Here is a 21346-nt window from a genome sequence, read left to right on the forward strand (position 1 = left end):
AGAGAAAACAATAAGCATCTCATACCAACCCAAATCAATGTTAGCATAACTGGGTGCAATAGATGCTCCCATTTCAGAACTCTGGAATTGTAAATGCATATCATTAAAGGGATTCTGTCATGGTTTTTGTGATGCAGTTTTTATAATTCACTTTACAATATAAAATTTCATTCCTGAACCAACAAGTCTATTTTTGCCTGGTCGTGTGCTTTCAGAAAGAGCCAGCACTTTAGCATGGACCTGCTTTCTGGCAAGCTATTGTTTCTCTTACTCAATGTAACCGAATGTGCCAGAGTGGGACCTGGATTTTACTATTGAGTGCTGTTCTTAGATCTACCAGGCAGCTGTTATCTTGTGTTAGGGAGCTGCTTATCAGCACTATTAACTGTTGTATTAAAAAAAAACTTTTCCCATGACAGTATCCCTTTAAAGACCAATAGAGTGTCAAGCTCTACCCTGACATTCCATATTTGCATTTTTTATATAAAACATCTCCAGAATCCCTCACATAGGAGAGCAATATTAGATCAAACAGCAGTAGCTTAGTACTGATGTATTGACTTGCTGTTTTGTTTAGGTTTAGAAAAAAATGCTTAATAATGGAATAATATAGTAAGTAGATATAAAAGACTAGGAGAATAAAGAGGTTGAGTGAGGAGAGGAGTAATAAAAGTTGGAAAGTGAGTCCACAGTCTAAGGTTTTCTGGTGGGCCCCCGGCATCCCAGTCACTGGAAGACCTAGACTTTTAGCCTCCATTATTATTATTCATTGGTACTTTACTGAAAGTAATCTGTTGGATCACCATGCAGCCATTAAAATTCACATCCATACGTTTTAATGATTCCACCAAGCACATAATAGTCCACAGCATGTCTGCATGTGAGGTTTGAATGCTTAATGCACAGATATATGGTATATGGTGAGATATGGTTATTGCCAGGTGAAGTTAATTATTTTATAGTGGGTTGAGTTTTGGAACATTTTGTAATAAAATATCAACTCTGCTTGAATATATAAGGGAATGTAAACTCCTGTATACCAACACACTGGTACTATTAATAGTGTTGCCCTTACATTGTTTGTTTACTTTGCATGAAGATTTTTGCATCTTCATCTGGTGATATAAAGATACCTTAGTAGATATGAAGACAATTTGCGAGACAATACTTTCTTTCTTACATCATTTGCTTTCTAGCCCATGGGGCAACACACCCGGGTATTAATCTACATTCTGGCCTGTAAGAGAAGCACATGAGTCAATAGGCTTCCCAGGATGACACTGAGTTGTGTTCTAGCCTGTCAGGGCAAAGTCTCTAGGCATTGGGCCTGTAAGGATTACAACCTGTAGTGGGAACATTGTCAAAGGTCCTTATGGTAGCTTTGTGGAATTCCTGTCTGGATTCAAATTTTTGCCTTGTAAGTAGTGTGTCAATGGGCTGGACTCATTGTGTCAGTGTATCACCTGTAGCCATTAGTTTTCCTTGGTGAAGGAATCTCCTTAAAACTGTAAATCAAACCAATTAAAAAGTGTTTAAAAATATGAAAGCAAGTGCAAAAATATCAGTGCTCAGTGAGAGTGGCCAGTTAAACAGGAAATGTGACACCCACTTACCGGTTGTTGTGTCAAACTGCCCCCCCTTGGTGGTTGGAGGATGTGCACCCAATTCTAGTTTAAATACAGTAACTACTGTATATTCTTACCATAAAATTTATTTACTGCCATACCCAGATCCCACAAGAATGCTCTGGGACTCTAGCATAGCTGATATTCTCTCATTGTTTGCCTGGTCTGAATTTCTAGCTATCTATTGATTTCCCTTCAATGGAAATGTAAAACGCCAGTTTCTGGGACGTTTTCACCTATTGATATGATCATTCTTGTGAGATGAGACATAGACCAAGTTAGCTGCTAATCACATTGCTATGTTTGAGTCGTAACTGTTTATATACAAAACTGGTTGCTGTTTTTCATAAAAAAAAATCCATAGTGCATACTATTTTTGGGCAACATCTGCTCCAGATTGAAGATGAATGTGAAGAAAAAAATATGTAGTGTGTGGGCAGACAAAATATTCCTTTTGTAACGGGATACCACAGTACTCATGATTGGTAAATTTGTTCTCCCCACATACCAATTTCACATTCTACTCCAGTATATGTACTTTTAAAAATAATACCATATTAAAAACAGCTGCAGCACGGGCTACTGTGAAATGTCAGATCATGTACTGTAGCTTCCTCTTTCTGACAAACTAAATTAGCTGGTTGTAAAAACAGCTAAACACATTTTTATATTATTTCCTACAAAAAAATGTTCATGCAAAACCAATGAGTGCCACATTGCATTGATGTGATATCTCGGGCTCTCAAGGGAGTAATCTAATAACAGCTATTAGAAATTGGAGTTGCTGTGCTAAATAGGCAGTGCTCATTTCACTTTTCATTATAACATGGCTTAGTTGAAATCTGTATTTAAACTTCTACCTCCAGACGGATAATAAAAGTGCAATGATATCTGTTATTTGACAGAATTTTATTGAATTATTGATGTCTGGAAAATTGTAAAATTAAGGCATTAGTAACGTAGAATTTGATGTTAGAAAGGAACCAGCTGCACTGCCTAGTGTGTCCATTGGAATGAAGTTTAATTTTTTTTGTGTTTTTAAGTGCATTTGCTACTTTTCCAATCAGTACAGTCGCTTTATTCTATTTATATTCCCTGAATTACTTTGTTATATTATTTAATACTATATACATAAAAAAATCTATTTACGGTATCTAGATTATTTCACTATTAATGATTATACCTTTTTAGATTTAAGGGCATATTTATCAAAAAGTACATGTTACCGCTTGTTTGGGTATTTTTGGGAATATTTATCAGAGTGCAATTGAGAGTCCACCTTTTGATAAATAGGCCCTTAATATTGCCATACAAATAAACAGAGAGCAGTCTCAATGGATTCTAGACATTCAGCTAATACACCTTTTAACCCTGGGTGTGTTGAAGGGGGGCTCAGGTTCAAGCAGAATTAACTGAAGCAATCATTGTTTTGCATTAAAAATAAGAATCACAGCAAATTTCCTTCCTTCTTTAGACACCAGCAACCATGTATTGACTTGAATAAGAGACCAGAATATAAATAGCAGACGGCCCAGAACACAGTTTTTTTGTGGAAAAAAACTAAAAATTTTTGTGATTTATTAAACCCCTGCTGTGAAAAGTCTGAATAAAAAAGTACTCCGTCTGACACCTGGCGAGGTCATGCAGAAGTCAATGGCAGATGTCCCATTTACTAGATATCATGACCTGTGTTGGGTTTCATACAATAATCCGAATAATTAATGGTTTTCGGCAATGATCCGAATTTTTTTTTATTTTTCAGGTGTCTTGATTGATATATGTGGTAAAAATGTGCACAGGAGTTTGGTCAAAGTGGTTTTAAGAAAATAGTGAGAAATGTTTGTATTTTAATAAATAACCCCCCTAAATTTGTAGCCTTACAGAGCATTTGTATTTACATGGGGTCAGTGACCCATATTTGAAATCTGGAAAAAGTCAGAAAAAGGTGGCAAATAATTCAAAAACTATAAAAATAAATAATGAAGACCAGTTGAAAAGTTGCTTAGAATTGGCCACTCTATAACATATTAAAAGTTAACCTAAATGTGAACCACCCCTTTAAGGGTTCTGGAGCAGCAGCAAATATATGATTAAAGACCTTAATTAGCATCACTAAGGGGCACATTTATCACAATTTGAGATTAGCGCTCACCACAGAAAAATTCCCTCACTTTCTATTCACATCTATGGGATTTTTAGAAGTGCATTTATCAGATGTGAGCTCTAATTTCACCCATCTAAAAATCCAATAGGAATATATAGAAAGTGAGTGGATTATTCTGTGGTGTGCTCTAATCTCACATTATGATAAATCTATAAAGGAAGCCATAAAGTCTATAAAGGAGGCCATGAATTGGCTGATAAAACTGTCCACAGACAATGTTGGTAGCTTATTGGCCCATGTATGGCACCCACCAACTGACTTCCCTGATTGAATTGAGCCAGATCAATTGGACAGGTTTAAAAATCCCGTAAGAACAATGATTGTATCATCTCATCTGACCTTTGCTCTAACCTCCTGTATTCCTGTGACTGAGATCCTTTTGTTAGGCCCTATGGCCCCCGATCGGATCACCCCCAATATCACCTACCTCAAGATGGACATATTGGGGAGAGATCTGTGAGTGTATGGCCAACTTAAGTGTAGTGGTAGGCACAAAAATAGTTGCAAATTTGTGCCCATTAGTGTTAGGGCAAACAGGCAGATTCGGGGACATTAGTCGCCAGGCGAAAAATCTCCTCTTCTTTGGGGCGACTTATTTCCCGAACTGCCTCCCCTGCTTTCCCGCCTGCTAAAAGTCGCCTGAAATTGACTGACGAGGAAACTTAGGGTGACTTCGGACAACGAATCGCTCTGAGTGCCATCCCAACCGGTGATTTACATTTTATCCTGCGGGAAGGCAGTGGAGGCAGTTCGGGGAGATTAGTCGCCCGAAGAAGAGGAGATTTGCCACCGGGGGACTAATCTCCCCGAATCCTCCTGTGTGCCCTGACCCTTTAGGCACCGTACAGAACTCATAGTTATACAAATTTACTTGAATCCTAATGCTGTGCATCTTTTTGCTTGTTCAATCTACTTTGGTGCATAAGATGCCAGGGAGCCCTGTACTTAACACCTGTCCTTACTGGGTACAAACTACAGGCCTGCCTTTGGGTTTTGTGTCTATAGTAAATCAAAGAATGTGTGTATATATGTTGGGATGCAAGATGAAGGATTACGTAGAACCCCAGTAGATCTTGAAGACTATATGCCTTTAATTAAACTTGCCTGCAGGGTATTGTTGCTAGTCAGAGCCACAAGTTAAACAGTATTACACCCTTTAGAAATTATACAAACAGTGAGCGAATCAATGCTGCAGTACTACTTAAGCTGCTCTTACTAACAGTTGGCAGTTTTGGAAAGAAAGCATAATACACTGTAAATCACAAGTTCACAGCACAGGAGATATTCACAAGAATTTGAATGTGATACTGAAGGATTACAGCACACATTGTAGAATGCAAGGTACACCTTAGCTTCCTCAACAGATTTGCCTCTAGAAACAAGATTTTCATGATGAAAGGTTTGCTCAGAAAAAAAACTGAAAGGGGGAAGGGCCTATAAAAAGCATTCTCTGGTTGCTGATAGGAAGGTAAACAGCAAGAAATTTAACCCCTACCATTGCAGGTCACAAGGTTTGTTAGACAGCATTTTCCAGGAAGATTTGTAGTTGTTCCATATTATTTAAATTTTGGATAATGGATTGAATGGTGTTCCAAGGTATGTACGAAGTTTAAGATATTTTTTTTTTTACAACCCAAACCTTCTCAAGAATTTTATCCAAGAATTGTAAAAACAGCCCCTTGTTCTTTGCAAGGCTTTTTTTATGTACACTATAACAAATTCTGGGGCCTTCCAGAAACAGGTGTACAGTATTTGTTTTGAAATTATACATTCAACAAATTATGTGACTCCATAAGGTAATTGTTACATATATATATATATACGCACATATAAACACACACACATATATATTATATATTACAATTCCAGCTTGTAATACGACAAAATGTGGACAAATCCATTGAGGTGAATAGCAAGGAAATGTGTAATTAAATCAAAGGCTACGAACCATAACCACAAAGTAAAAATGAGTCATTATAAGAGACTCAGTATACATGTTATACAGGAGGATTGTTGCATGTTATCTTACACCTTGATGTATATCACCATATCCTGGCAATAGCTCAGCCAGACATATTGCTCATTTTTATAAGATGGCACATATACAGGGATGCTGCATCTTTTTGAGCACATTTTAAACCATATAAATGAAAAAAGCACAAGTCTAAAAATGTCTCATTATGGAGTAATGTATCACCTCGCTTGCCAGGTGCCTTTGATTTTGCCACAGCATTTCTTATGTCGCTAAAGAATATACAGCACGGCGAATATCGAAGAACAAAAAAATGAAATCTATGGCTTTTTGTTGACCCGCATCCAACCCTAACCCACCCCCATGATACGCACCTGACCCAGCCCCATGGTCCACATCTATTTATATACCCAGTCCACCCTGTCTCTGATGTCATGGAAAGGATGGGGCAAGCCCAAGTCTATAAATAAACCCCCCTGATGTGGAATCAGTGCACAGTTAGGTTGCAAGTAGGATGGCAGCAGGAGGAGCTTGGCCAGAACCCTCTTTGGGCTAGAATATTTTGTGTGTTGGCCCGAGCCCCTACCCATGGATAAACCTGGGTCCTGCAGGCTTTGGCTTGGTCCGCACATCACTAACAGGTTCGACCCTTGACAGCCAGTGCTGTAGATTTGCAGCAGACCAGTAGTTAAGTACAAAGTCTTTATCATTTATCATGCAGTGTTGTACATTTAAAACATGAAGTTGTAAATTGCAAAGATTATTTAAATCATTTTACAGATGGATGTTTTATTTTTTCTGGGATGCAGTCCAGTATATCAGAAAGTCCTAGTTCATAATCATTTTACAGATGGATGTTTTATTTTTTCTGGGATGCAGTCCAGTATATCAGAAAGTCCTAGTTCATAATCACTGTCTTGCAGTTTATCCAAAGTGTTTCAAAGCCAAAAAACAGCACATGTAGTTAAAATGACAATAAAGAGACTTCTGAGTTGCTAATCATCAGGTCTCACCCATATGAAAACGATTAAGTAAATACTAAACATAAGTGCATAAATGCTGGTCACAGGTCACTTATTCCTTAATCTTCTTAAAATATTATACAGCTTGGGAAATTAAAAACCATCGTGAATCCAAAAGTTTTTTTTTTCCACATCATTCACATCCTTTATTCTTTAGAATTCAGAATAGTATTTTTTATGGAATTTCTCACCCTTTTCCACTAAATAAATAAATAAATAAAAATTACCGTATTTGTATCTCTGTGGTCATATAACCGCATTACCATGGTTATCTAATTATGATAATAGAGAAAGCAATTGTCAACAAAGTAACTTTTTTACTTCATAAAACAATACATTCTGAGTGATTGCTTCAAAAGTATTTTATTCACAAATAATCCTGGAAAATCATATCAACTGCACACTATTGTTGCAATATGTATATGTATCTGTGTGTGAAAGTAAATTGTGTCCTTGCGTAGCGTATTTTTTCAATAAGTATATATATCAACAAAACAGTCTATACAGCTTAAAATTACACTTGTAATAAAGAACATTAAGGGGCCGATTCACCAAGGGTCGAATATCGAGAGTTAAATAACCCTCGATATTTGACTGGGAATTTAAATCCTTCGACTTCGAATATCGAAGTCGAAGGATTTTAGCGCAAATAGTGCGATCGGATTATTCCTTCGATCGAACGTTTAACGATTCGAAGGATTTAAATCCAACGATCAAAGGAATATCCTTCGATCAAAAAAAACTTAGGAAAGCCTATGGGGACCTTCCCCATAGGCTAACATTGAGTTCGGTAGCTTTTAGATGGCGAACTAGGGGGTCAAAGTTTTTTCTTAAAGAGACAGTACTTCGACTATCGAATGGTCGAATGTTCGAACGATTTTTAGTTCGAATAGTTCGATTCAAAGTCGTAGTCGTAGTCGAAGGTCGTAGTAGCCCATTCGATGGTCGAAGTAGCCCAAAAAACACTTCAAAATTCAAAGTTTTTTTACTTCATACATACTTAGTACACATACTAATAGCTTTCTACTTAAAACTACCAAACTCCAAAGCTTGCCACTTACACCATCATTATTATCCACAAATTGTATGTAAAAAATGTTATTCGAACAGTTTGATACCCAGTTGCAAATAATCTTAGAATACCAATGCAGACATGCTAATTAAAAACTGGAATTTAAGGGTAAGGTTAACTACATCTTTAACAGCACTTTTACCAAATTAGGTGTTGAGGTGCTAGATTATCTCCCTACAGCCTGAAGGAGCAAGTCACTTTACAAATAATATAATATGCCATTAAAGGTCAGGACTAAATGTTTTACATTTTTGCAGGATTGCATTGTTTGAAACTGGAAAGAATAGCTCTAAGTGACTAGCTAAAGCAGTCTCACCAAAAACCTCTGAATGACTGGGTCATAACAAACACTTCTAGTCTATGATGTAGTGACACAAGAATGCCGTAAAATGTACTTATATTTTATCATGTGTAATTCAATCAAACAAAGAAAATCCAGGATTTATGAAAAAGGTCACAGATACAAACCTCTAGAAAATATTAAATAAAAAGTAAAATAGAATGGAAAACTGAAGTCAGGAATGTTCCCAAATAGGTTTTGATGAGACATTAAAAGTCTGTTTTCCAGTCTATTTTACTTTTTATTTAATATTTTCTAGAGATTTGTATCTGTGACCTTTTTCATAAATCCTGGATTTTCTTTCTTGAACAGACGTCAAAATAAGGTTATAAAGGGAAAGTATTCACAGACATTTGCATAGTGAAAGCATATTTAACAATATTTATCAATGAAACTATTTAAATTACTTTGAATTTGTAAATGTAATTGTTATTGAGAGCAGTAGCTGCCTGTCCTTAGTAGAAAACTGTAGTAGTCTGTGTCTCAGATAGACATTGACACTGGCTAACTTTTGTGCAAGGAGAACTAAAGCTTAACAAAATAGTAGGCTAGATATGCTGCAAAACACATTTAGTTTTGAGGTTCAACTAATAGAGAGTTACAGTAGTCTAGACGTGATAAGATGAGACAGTGAATAAAAATTTTGACGGCATCTTGGGGGATAAATGATCGTATTTTTTTTATATGTTCCTAAGGTGAAATTGACATGATTCAATAAATGACTGGATATGAGGAGTGAAGGACAGGGTAGAATCTAGGATAACCCCAAAGCAAAATTTTTCATTACTGCCCTCCCTGCAGCTCTAGAATCACAGCACACAGAATCACAGAATCAGATTGTTGCTAGTCTTAACCCTTATGCTGCTGGTGCAATACTGCTCTAGAATTACACTCTGTGCTCTCGAAATGAACTTAGTAGCGCCCTATGTTTATCTCTCCTGATTCTTTGTGCTGCTTCCAGTTTCCTGAGCTTAAAGGAACAGTAACACCAAAAAATGTATGTTTTAAAGTAATGAAAATATCATGTACTGTTGCCCTGCACTGGTAAAACTGATCTGCTTACTTCAGAAACACAACTATAGTTCATATAAACAAGCTGCTTTGGAGCAATGGCGGAATTGAAAAATGGCTATATGGCACAGGTTAACTAATGCAGGGGCGATCCTGGCCCCTCTGCTGCCTGAGGCAGCAGCAGTTGCTGCTGCCCCCCTCCCCCGGAAATTCGCTCTTAAAGTACCAGGAGCAGCATTTTTGCTGCCCCTGGTACCTAGTGGGGCACTGCCGCCTGATGCGACAGCCTCAATTCACCTAATTGGCGAAGCAACCCTGAACTAATGGATAACAGATAACACAGACAGAGCTTATTTGCTATCTGCTGTGTAACCTGAGCCTTTTCTCCTTTTAATGGCTGCCCCCATTGCTACACAGCAGCTTATTTATATAAACAATAGTAGTGTTTCTTAAGAAAACACAGCAGTTTTACCAGTGCAGGGCAACACTGCATTATATTTTCATTACTTTAAAACACATTTATTTTTTGACATTACTGTTCATTTAAGGGCCAACTCACAATAAACTATATATATTGTGACAGGGTGTCACAATGTTTAGCAGAGAAAGTGCTGGATGGTGTATACATTGCACCAGGATTCCGGCACTTCATGTGTTAAAAGACTCCAGGAATGTTTGGGGTTTTACCTGTCTGTGTGCTGATCACACAGGTGGAGTATTTAGGTCAGTGGGCCTGACACAGAGCTCGCTTCCTATATGCAGGCTGCCTGAAAGCTGGAAGGAAAGGAGCTCTGTGAGTGATTTGCAAATTCCCTGAAAACCATGAAACTGTAAGTTGCTCTGTTTTTGCCAGTGACTGTGATCATTATATTTGTGTTGCTAGTATAGAAAGGGCCACTGAGTGAGGTAGGCAGCAGCCAGACGGCTATGATTTATTTTCGTTTCGTTTGTTATTTTGAGCAACTTACAAATAAAGCCTGAGCGGCTGAACAGCTTTATGACACAAACTTGTCTGCACTCCTATTTCTGCACGACTGACCCCTGCAAGAGTGTGTAACCAGTCACAATTGGTGGAGCGATGCGGGCATGTTGATTCCCTGCCAGGCGCAATTCACTTAGCAAGTTTGATTGCGTTGCTTCACGTCTGCGGTTTGGAAAAACGATGGAAGATCTCGTGTTACGCTTGGCTCAACTTAGTGCAGCCCAGCAAGAAGCAAATGTACTTCAGCGAGAGACTAATGCACAGCAGTCTGCCCAGCAGGAGGCGCTGGCTGCACAGCAGGCTGCCCAGCAGGAGGCGCAGCAGGAAATTGTACGTCTGTTGAGTGCTCAGGTAACAGCCCTGGCTGAGGCAGCAGAGAGAGACAGGCAAATGCAAGCTGAAGCTGCCAGGAAAGATAGAGAAACCCTTGCAGAGGTTCTGCAGCAGCTGAACTTGCGCCAGGAACAATCTGGCATTGCCACTGCTAACAGTGGGTTGGTTAAAGCAAGCCATTTTCTCCAAAAGATGACCCCACATGATGATGTGGAAGCATTTCTGAATACATTTGAGCGTACAGCAGAACGAGAGGCGTGGTCTAAGGCCCAGTGGGCAGGGTTGGTTGCTCCATTTCTAACGGGCGATTCTCAGAAAGCATATTTTGATTTGTCCACTGAGGATGCTCAGGACTATGAGAAATTGAAGTTAGAAATTCTCCGCCGTTTGGGTGTCACTCCAGCTGTGCGGGCCCAACGAGTGCACCGTTGGAATTACCGGCCCAATAAGTCTCCCAGGTCACAGATGCATGATCTGATTTATCTCGTGCGGAAATGGTTACAACCTGAGACACTCACTGCACCCCAGATTGTAGAAAGAGTCACAATGGATCGGTTCTTGACAGCTCTGCCGCATGAATTAAGAAAGTGGGTTAGTCATGCTGATCCAAAGTCCGCAGATGAGTTGGTCCCAATTGAAACCCAATTTGGTGTGACATTCCATGAGGTTGGAGTATCCAAATCGTTGATGCATAGTCTTATACTAGGACGTGACTTTCCCTTGTTTTGGGATCTCTGGAAGGTCAAGTTCCCACCTCCGACTTCCTTAACTTTGGAAGCTGAATGTCCGGTTGGTTTGCCAGAAATTGGGGACTCAAGTTCGGAAGTTTCAGCTGTAAGACTGGCCCCAGTTGAGCCTGACCAGTTCCCTCTCTCTGTGTTACTTGGGGACACTGAAGTGCCCCAGGAGTCTGGGGAAGAGTCACCCATGCCAGAACTAGACTGTTCTCAGGATAACTTTGGCACATCCCAATTAAGGGATCCAACGTTAACTCATGCTTGGGAAAATGTTGCTATGATTAATGGAGTGGCTCAAAGTACAGGTTTGGAGAATGTGTATCCTCACTTTGTTGTCAACCACAATCTCCTTTATCGTGTTGATGATATAAGGGGTGAAGTGGTGGAACAACTGGTTGTTCCTAGGTCACACAGAAAGGTTGTACTTGACCTGGCTCATAAAAACCCTATGGGAGGACACTTGGCAGCTGAGAAGACTCAGCAACGAGTTCTCCAAAGATTTTTTTGGCCTGGGGTGTTTGCAGAAATCAAACGTTATTGTGAGTCTTGCCCAGAATGTCAGTTGACGTCCCCTGCTCCTCATTACCGGGGCCCCTTGGTACCACTACCCATCATTGAGGTACCTTTTCACCGGATTGCGATGGATCTGGTGGGGCCCCTGGTGAAGTCTGCAAAGGGACGTCAATACATTCTCGTGGTTTTAGACTATGCCACAAGATATACTGAGGTGGTTCCCTTGCGGAACACATCAGCTAAAACAATTGCCCGGGAACTGTTTTACATGTTTGCTAGAACAGGCATTCCAAAAGAGGTCCTGACAGATCAGGGAACGCCCTTTATGTCTAGGGTAATGAAAGATTTGTGTAAATTACTGGGTATAAAACAGTTAAGGACATCAGTCTACCACCCTCAAACTGATGGCTTGGTAGAGCGATTCAATAAGACTCTCAAAAGAATGTAAAAAAGGGTGGTTGAGGCAGACGGGAGAGACTGGGATTGCCTACTTCCTTACTTGATGTTTGCAATTCGTGAGGTACCTCAGTCATCTACTGGGTTTTCCCCGTTTGAGCTTTTGTATGGGCGACACCCCCGGGGACTTCTAGATGTTGCGAAAGAGTCGTGGGAAGAGTAGCCTTCTCCTCACCGCTCAGTTGTAGAACATGTTCTACAGATGCAGGACCGCATCACAGCAGTCATGCCCATTGTTCAGGAACATATGCGGCAGGCTCAAGAAGCACAGAGTCGCATATATAATCGGGGAGCCAGACTCAGGGTTTTTCAGCCAGGTGATCGGGTCCTGGTTCTGATTCCCACAGCAGAAAGTAAATTCCTAGCAAAGTGGCAAGGTCCCTACGAAATTATGGAAAAAGTAGGGGATGTGAATTATAAAGTACACCAACCCGACAAACGAAAAAAAATGCAGATCTATCATGTCAATTTAATCAAGGCTTGGAAGGACCCTTTAGTCTCAATGGCAGCCGAGCGTCTCAGTCCTTCACTCCAGGGTGGAGTTCCTGAGGTGAAGGTCTCAGTGGCTTTGTCAAGGCCACAAGCCCAAGAAGTAAAAGAATTCCTCCTTAGAAATGCTGACGTGTTTTCAGAGGTGCCAGGTTGCACTCATGTCATTGAGCATCATATCGTTACAGATCCGCAAGCACGGGTTCGCTTGAAACCGTATCGCATTCCTGAAGCCCGTAGACAGGCAGTAGCAGGTGAAATTCAGAGAATGTTGGAACTTGGGGTTATTGAACCGTCACATAGTGAGTGGAGTAGCCCTATTGTGTTGGTACCAAAACCTGATGGATCATTGCGGTTTTGCAATGATTTTCGTAAATTAAACGAGATCTCAAAATTTGACGCTTATCCTATGCCACGGGTGGATGAGCTAATAGAAAGATTAGGGCCAGCGAGGTACATTACCACCCTAGATCTAACCAGAGGGTACTGGCAGATTCCACTTACTCTAGCCACTAGAGAGAAGACAGCATTTGCTACCCCACAGGGTTTATTCCAATATGTGCGAATGCCATTTGGGCTTCATGGGGCCCCAGCCACCTTCCAGAGGCTGATGGATGAGATCCTCAGGCCACACCAGCACTTTGCATCGGCGTACCTTGACGATGTCGTGATATTCAGCTCGGACTGGGAAAGTCATCTTCCCAAAGTTCAAGCTGTGATAAACTCCATTCGGCAGCCTGGTCTGACTGCCAATCCAAAGAAATGTGCCCTGGGCCTCGAAGAAGCATGATACCTAGGGTACATTATTGGAAAAGGCCTTATCAAACCCCAGAAAAAAAAGCTACAAGCAATCAAGGAATGGCCTCAACCTTGCACAAAATACAGGTCAGGACGTTTCTGGGCATGGTAGGGTATTACCAGAGATTTGTCCCAGATTTTGCCACCATAGCTGCCCCACTTACAGACCTAATCAAAGGCAAAAGCTCGGGGGGAGTTACTTGGAACGAAGATGCTGAGGTTGCATTCTGTAAACTCAAGGAAGTGTTGTGCAGTGGGCCGGTTTTGATTGCTCCTGATTTCAAAAAAAAGTTTCTAGTACAAACGGATGCTTCCAATGTGGGCCTAGGAGCTGTGTTGTCACAGGTGGTGCATGGAGAGGAGCATTCGGTGGTATATTTGAGTAGAAAGTTAACCCCAGCTGAGAGAAACTATAGTATTGTGGAGCGCGAGTGTCTGGCCATCAAGTGGGCATTAGAAGCTCTACGGTACTATTTACTTGGCCGTCGGTTTCTTTTGGTGACTGATCACTCCCCCCTTACCTGGATGGCACAAGCAAAAGGTCAGAATGCGAGAGTGACTCGCTGGTTCCTGTCTCTACAGGACTATAACTTCTCAGTGGAGCACAGAGCAGGAAAGCTGCAGGCTAATGCGGATGCTCTATCCCGGACTTATTGTATGTTTATGAAAAGTGTCCGTACCCACGGGGTCGAACAGAGGGGGGAGGTATGTGACAGGGTGTCACAATGTTTAGCAGAGAAAGTGCTGGATGGTGTATACATTGCACCAGGATTCCGGCACTTCATGTGTTAAAAGACTCCAGGAATGTTTGGGGTTTTACCTGTCTGTGTGCTGATCACACAGGTGGAGTATTTAGGTCAGTGGGCCTGACACAGAGCTCGCTTCCTATATGCAGGCTGCCTGAAAGCTGGAAGGAAAGGAGCTCTGTGAGTGATTTGCAAATTCCCTGAAAACCATGAAACTGTAAATTGCTCTGTTTTTGCCAGTGACTGTGATCATTATATTTGTGTTGCTAGTATAGAAAGGGCCACTGAGTGAGGTAGGCAGGAGCCAGACGGCTATGATTTATTTTCGTTTTGTTTGTTATTTTGAGCAACTTACAAATAAAGCCTGAGCGGCTGAACAGCTTTATGACACAAACTTGTCTGCACTCCTATTTCTGCACGACTGACCCCTGCAAGAGTGTGTAACCAGTCACAATATATAGAATATAAAAGTAAATTCTGATTAGTAATTCATTTGCATAATAATTAATAGTCAGCCCTGTACCATCAGCTTTTAGCATGATTTGTGCCCAGAGTTCACTGAGAATGTACTTGTCACTACTACTAAGTCTCCTGTGAGCTCCAATGCACAACTATGAGGGCCTGGGTCACTACTGTTAGAGAGATACCGAACCTTTAGTCTGCTGCAGTAAGCTCAGTACATATAATATGGAATTTTTAGCCATATTTGTTTTTAGAGTTAATGGAAAGCTTCTGTAATTTCTTTACCTAGTGGTTCCGAAGTGTGAACACCAAATGAATTGTTCTGACACTTTTCCCCAAGAGCTTTCTGTCATGAATAAGTACATATTGTTGCTTTTATACATGGTCAAAAATCAAACACTGAGCACCAAACTCTACATCATGCATGTTTTGTAAATGCCTATATTTGTTTGCTGGTGTTTCATACCCTTAGTCTTCTGAAAAGCAAGTCAGTTTGAGGGTTGACAAAGAGACCACTTTTATATGTAGATTCCATGTTGTACTATGCAGATTTTTTGCTAGTAGGTGGCGGCAGCTGTGTTTTACTTTGGATTTACCATACATAGATAGAAATATGAAAAGAAAGAGTATGCTTTACACCAGGATCAATAACACAAACATGACATGACATGCTATTACTTTATATCTTACATACTGTATAAAAAAATATTTTAGTGAAAAGAACAAGCCTTGCTTATAATTATGTAATGGACAGAAGTATGTCCTAAGAGTATCTGACCCTTCCAAATTATATGATAAGTAAATCCAACCGGCTGGCAGAAAGAAAATGACACTGACACGACTGTTCAGTATGCAAATGTTTCTCACTCTGGGATTATGTGTAGAGGAATGATGGCTTTGCTTAAGGCACACTCACCATACCAATTTGTAGGCAGAAGATTACGGATCTTCATATCGCCACATATCCAAAAAATATCACTCAACGCTTGGGTTTGGGCTTGCAGGGTTGGAGATGTGGCATTCTGATACTCGGAACAGTATCCCGTGGTGAAGTTACCTAGAGGCTTAGCAGAGGAGGAATAAGGAGAAGAGAAACAGGTATAATTCCCAGGATAGATAGTAATACCAGGTGGTGGAGGGGAAGTGGAAGGGAGGATGGGATAATTAAGCTTCCATGTTTCACAGGCGGAATGATTTGTAGATTTGTTAGAGAATAGGCTGAGGAAACAATCTAATTCCGCTACTGGAACGTGCAACGGGACAGAGCCTAGATGGGGTCTGGCAGCCCCACAAACAAAACAGTTGCTTTTGTTATGTTGGGCTGCCGAATAGTGAATCCATTCCAGCCAGACATTAGAGTCGCTGAACCCAGTTTCAACAGCTAGGGAGTCAGTAAAGGTAGGATTAGAGATTGCAAGCATGCCTGGCACACTAGAGGAGAATTTACGGGGACTAGATGGTTTGGGAAACTGTGGTGGATTAGAACCCTTATAGGTAGGCATGTCTTGTATCTTAAATCGTATAAGAAAATTAGGAATGTTGTGCCAATATAAACCAAAAACATATAGATCAGAGTCTATCGGACTGGGATCTGTAATGGAGAGAGTGAATTGGGAACTACCTGGACCAGGACGTAAGGTCATGCGGGTGAGAAGGGAGCGTTTATTTGCACATTTGCGTTTTGCACTTTCAGGGTAATAGCCCCAATTGGAGTCCCCAGAATTCCAACCAACAGAACCCCAGTAATGACAGTCCCGCCCATAGTAGGAGTCGGTAACACAAATATAGCCAATTGAGGCACGAATGAGGCTGGGGGTCAGACTAGGTGTGTAAAAATTCCCAAATTGATTCCCGAGGCTAAGTGGGGAGAAAGTGAAAGTGGCCACTCTAGTATTTGAGGAATTGAACCAAAAAGTACTGTCACCAGATACGTCTTTAGTTATGGCCACTTGGCCAGGTGAGCTGTTGTGAATGACCAACTGTCCCCCCCCTCCACAGATGATGAAAAGGATATATAGGAACTTCATGATGATGCAGGTGAGATGGAGTCTGGAGCGGAATCAGAGTCACTATCAGGAGTGGCAGGAGGAGCGGACTTTTTACAGTGGGATGCGTGGATCCAGGTGTTCTTGCCGTCCAATTTCACAGAGGTGGCAGTTGTGAGGAGGACTTGAAAGGGCCCGTCAAACCGGGGATCGAGAGGAGATTTGCGAATGAATTTCTTGACTAGAACCCAGTCACCTGGCACCAATGAATGAGAGCCTTCCACAGAGGCAGGATCTGGAATAGAGGAGAACACCTGACCATGCACTTTAGATAATTCATTAGACAATTGACATACATAGTCATTTAAAACATCAAACTGTAACTGTAGGGTCTGTGGGAAATAACAACCTAGTCTAGGGGCACAACCAAACAAGATCTCAAAGGGAGAAAGATTGTTAACCCCCCTCGGTGTATACCTAACGCTGAAAAGAGCAATAGGCAGACTGTCAGGCCACAACATACCCGAGTCCTGGGACATTTTTAACATTTTTGTTTTTAAAGTACCATTCATACGTTCGACTTTACCACTACTTTGGGGGTGGTAGGGTGTATGGAAGTGAAGGGTTACTCCCAGAGCAGTCCAAATGTCTTTAGTAACAGATGCCGTGAAAGCGGGGCCCTGATCACTTTCTATCACCTCGGGGACCCCGTATCGGCAAACTATTTCGGAAAGTAGTTTTTTAGCGGTGGTTTTAGCGGTCATATTAGCCACTGGGAAAGCCTCCGGCCACCCCGAGAACATGTCAACGACGACCAGCACATATTCGAACATACCGCATTTGGGCATCTGTATATGGTCGATTTGTATACGCTGAAAAGGATACAGAGGTTTAGCCAAATGTAAGGCTGGTGGTTTTACCATGCGACCTGGGTTACACTGAGCGCAGATGGTGCATGCTGCGGTATAGTTTCTAGTGAGGGTGGTGATTCCAGGAGCAAAGTAAAGTTTAGAGATGAGGTTGTTCATCAAGTTCTTTGAAACGTGTGTAGGTCCATGAGCCCATTGAACTAGAGATGGATAGAGGCTTCTTGGTATACATGGTTTTTTGTTGCATGAATATAAACCGTCTTTACAAGTAGCCCCCTTGCTGAGCCATCCATTTATTTCTTCGGTGCTGGCTGAGGCTTGGCAAGCTTGTAATTTGTCAATACTGTCCAGGAATGTAACTTGGAGTAGAGGAATGGACGTTGGAAGAGGCGGTACATCGGGTAGTGGTGCAATGGCAATTTCCTTAGCAGTGGTATCGGCCAAATGGTTTCCAACAGCTTCGGGGGAAGTGAGTCTGCCGTGAGCTTTCACTTTTAGCACGGCCACTTGTGTAGGGAGTGTAAGTGCTTCCATAAGATCAGCTACGGATCTGCCGTTCTTTATGGGGGACCCAGTGGCAGTCAGGTATCCTCTAGTTTTCCAAATAGTCCCAAAGTCTAGAGCCACCCCCTGAGCATATCTGGAATCAGAAAAAATATTAGCTCTTTTTCCTGCCGCAAGTTTACACGCGGCTGTTAAAGCTTTTAGTTCCGCTTCCTGGGCCGAACACAAGGCTGGTAGCGGTTGTGCCTCGAGGACAGAGTCAGTGGTCGTGACAGCATAGCCAGTATGGAATTTCCCAGAGTCATCTGAGAATCTCGATCCATCCACGAATAACGTGAGGTCAGGATTGTCCAGGGCGGTGTCACTGACAGTAGGGAGGTGAGCTGTTTCCTGTTGCATGAGTTCGAAACAGTCGTGGGAACTCACGGTAAGTTCCTCAACCCCCCCTTGTTCGGGTATCGGTAATAATGTAGATGGGTTCAGAATAGTGCACCGCTGTAGAGTGACATTGTCCGGCAAAAGTACAGCACATTGTAGCCGTAGGTGTCTAGCAGCAGACATGTGTTTCGGTTGGGTTTGATTCAATATAGCTGCTATGTCGTGAGGTGCCAGAAGTGTACACTCATGTCCCAAAATGAGATCAGCAGTCTTGTCTAGTAAAAGCTGTGCTGCATATACAGCACGCATGCAAGAGGGACTGCCCTTTGCCACATTATCGAGTTGTCCGGAGAAATATCCAATAGGTCGGATTCGTTGGCCGTATGATTGGGCCAATACTCCGAGGGCGTGGCCTTGACGTTCTGAGACAAACAATTTGAAAGGTTTTGAATAGTCTGGTAGGCCCAGAGCAGGAGCTGTGGATAGAATGGACTTGAGTCTGTGAAAACTGTCCTCCGCAGCGGAAGTCATAGTGAAAGGGTCAGACTTCAATACGTCATAAAGAGGTTGCATCAGAAGGGAAGCTTCGGGAATCCAGGACCGGCAATAAGAAATGAGACCGAGGAAAGCGTGTAATGGTTTGTGGCCTCTCGGTAGTGGGATGTCCCGAAGAGTTTGTATGCGGCCGTCGGTGATATGTCTTTTACCTTGGGAGATGCATTGTCCTAGGAATATCACGGTGGTTTTGCACCATTGCAATATTTCTTTAGATGCCTTGCACCCTTGGTCGGCCAGAAAGCATAGGAGATCAGCAGACGACTCTTCGCATGTGGGTAAGTCCGGGGCACAAAGTAGCAAATCGTCCACATACTGTAGTAGCGTAATGTCAGGGTGGGAAGATATCCAGGAGTCCAGGATGGAGGTGAGAGCGAGTGAAAAGTGGGTAGGGGAATTTTGTGCTCCCTGGGGGAGGACAGTCCAAACGTATTGTTGTCGTTCATGGGTGAACGCAAAAAGATATTGGCAGTCCTCCTGCAGTGCAATCGAATAGAAAGCATTTGCCAAATCTATGGCTGTAAAATGAGTGGCCGAAGGGGGAATGCCGGACAGTATGGTGTGAGGGTTTGACACCAAAGGGGTTTCCATGACTGTAGCTTCATTTACAGCGCGTAGATCTTGTACTAGCCGATACTTATCTGGTTCTCCCACTTTGCCTTTTTTCTTGACAGGAAAAAGTGGAGTGTTGCAGGGCGATGATTGTTTCTTGATAGCTCCGTTTTCCAGGAGCGTCTGCAGTTGTTTATTGATGGAGTCGGACTGGGCCGGTTTAAGTGGATATTGAGGCTTCCTAGGTAGTACAGCGCCTTCCTTAAGGCGAACCGTAACTGGAGGGACGCGTAAACGTCCAATGTCGTCCGGACCCTGTGACCAAAGTGTTAGAGGAATGCGGGACAGTACATGAGCTGGAATACTGGAATCGGATAATTCGGTTAACTCTGTGGAGAGAAGAAGGGGTACGGAACAGAGAGAGGTTGCTTCAGCCTGGTCCAATGGGGTGGAAACAGTTATGGAGCCATCTGGTAAGAAAGCAAGTTTAGCTTGTAGTCGGTAAAGCAAATCCGTTCCTAAAAGATTTAAGGGACAAGTAGATGAGACAACAAAACGAGCCAATAGTCCAGAATAGGGTCCAACCTGCAATGGACAGGTCACTGGGTTGTCCCGTGGTCTGCCATCCACCCCTACACAAGAAACAGTGGTGTTAGATAGCGTTACTTGCTTGGGTAGATCCTGAGTCCTGATAACGCTTCTGGCTGCCCCTGTGTCAATCAGGAAGGTAGTAGGGGTACCCTGTATTGGCAAAGTCAATTTAGCTAAGGGTCCGGCTGGTTCAAGAGTGGTCATACTGGTCAATACAGGGGTGGGAGACACAGGGTTGCCCTCGTCCTAGGGACGGTCTGTTGGGGGAACAGGAGGGGGTGGTGGTGGCGGTGGCCAATGGGCATCCTGATTTGATGTTTGTGACTGCAAAGAACCACGTCTGGGGGCCCTGCAGTTCTTACTGATATGGCCGGGTTTGTCACAGTTAAAGCATCTAGGACTATTTCTTTTGGCCTTGCAATCTTTGATGTCGTGTCCTGTCTTCTTACAATAACGGCACCATACTATATCTTGTGTGTCTCTGTTAGTAGTACTATCCGCCACCATTAAAGGAGTGGTTTTATGGGGCACTTGCTGTGAAGCTTCCAAGCCCTTGGCAACGAGTGCCAATGTCTCAATAGGTAAGGTACGATATTCTGGTCTGGCTGTCATCAACCCCTTTTTTAAAGGTTCCTGTAATCCGGTCACAAAGGCAGAGGATAACATTTGTATATGGGTCTTGTTGTGACGGCTAAATCCTAAATCTATGAATACTTGTAACATTCGGACTTGGTACTTCTCAACAGATTCGGATTTGTCTTGGACCATATCGTGAATGCTAATGGCCTGATCAGCCAGCCTATTCTGTGCCCAGGATTTAACTTGTTCACAGAATTCCATCCCTGACTCGTAACTAACAGTGTCCCTGACTCGACGGGGATCAAAGGCAGTTAACATAACAGGCCAATAAGCATCCCCTGCTTTGATTTCACACAGACTCTCTAAATCTTTCCAGGTGGCAGAATAGTTTTTCTGGATTTGGGACAGTCTGCGATAAAATTGCATCGGATGGTGATCGGGGTCAGGTAATTGGGCCAGGAGGGTGGACGCTTGGGAAGGACTAAAAGTTACATATAATGCAGGTCCACTCATGGTTTGCATTCCAGAACCCCGTAGGTTCTGGGAGGCGAAAGAGTCATCAGCACCGGGATCGAAAGCAGGCATGACATAAGGTGAACGTGGAGTATTGA

The 21346-nt window shown here is 42.2% G+C and overlaps 1 protein-coding gene across 1 annotated transcript; it reads right to left on the reverse strand.

Annotated features, from left to right (window-relative positions):
- Positions 1-16745: 16745 nt before the first annotated feature.
- On the reverse strand, positions 16746-20360 carry LOC121395096 (protein NYNRIN-like). Its single transcript, XM_041567680.1, has one exon. It carries the CDS (start codon positions 20358-20360, stop codon positions 16746-16748), a length of 3615 nt encoding a protein of 1204 aa, XP_041423614.1.
- Between the last annotated feature and the right edge of the window lie 986 nt (positions 20361-21346).

Source organism: Xenopus laevis, chromosome 6S, assembly GCF_017654675.1.
Source record: "Xenopus laevis strain J_2021 chromosome 6S, Xenopus_laevis_v10.1, whole genome shotgun sequence".
NCBI classification, from domain to species: Eukaryota; Metazoa; Chordata; class Amphibia; order Anura; family Pipidae; genus Xenopus; species Xenopus laevis.

Coding starts and splice junctions, on each gene's coding strand:
- LOC121395096 (XM_041567680.1), bottom strand. CDS start 20,360: ATGACCACTCTTGAACCAGCCGGACCCTTAGCTAAATTGACTTTGCCA.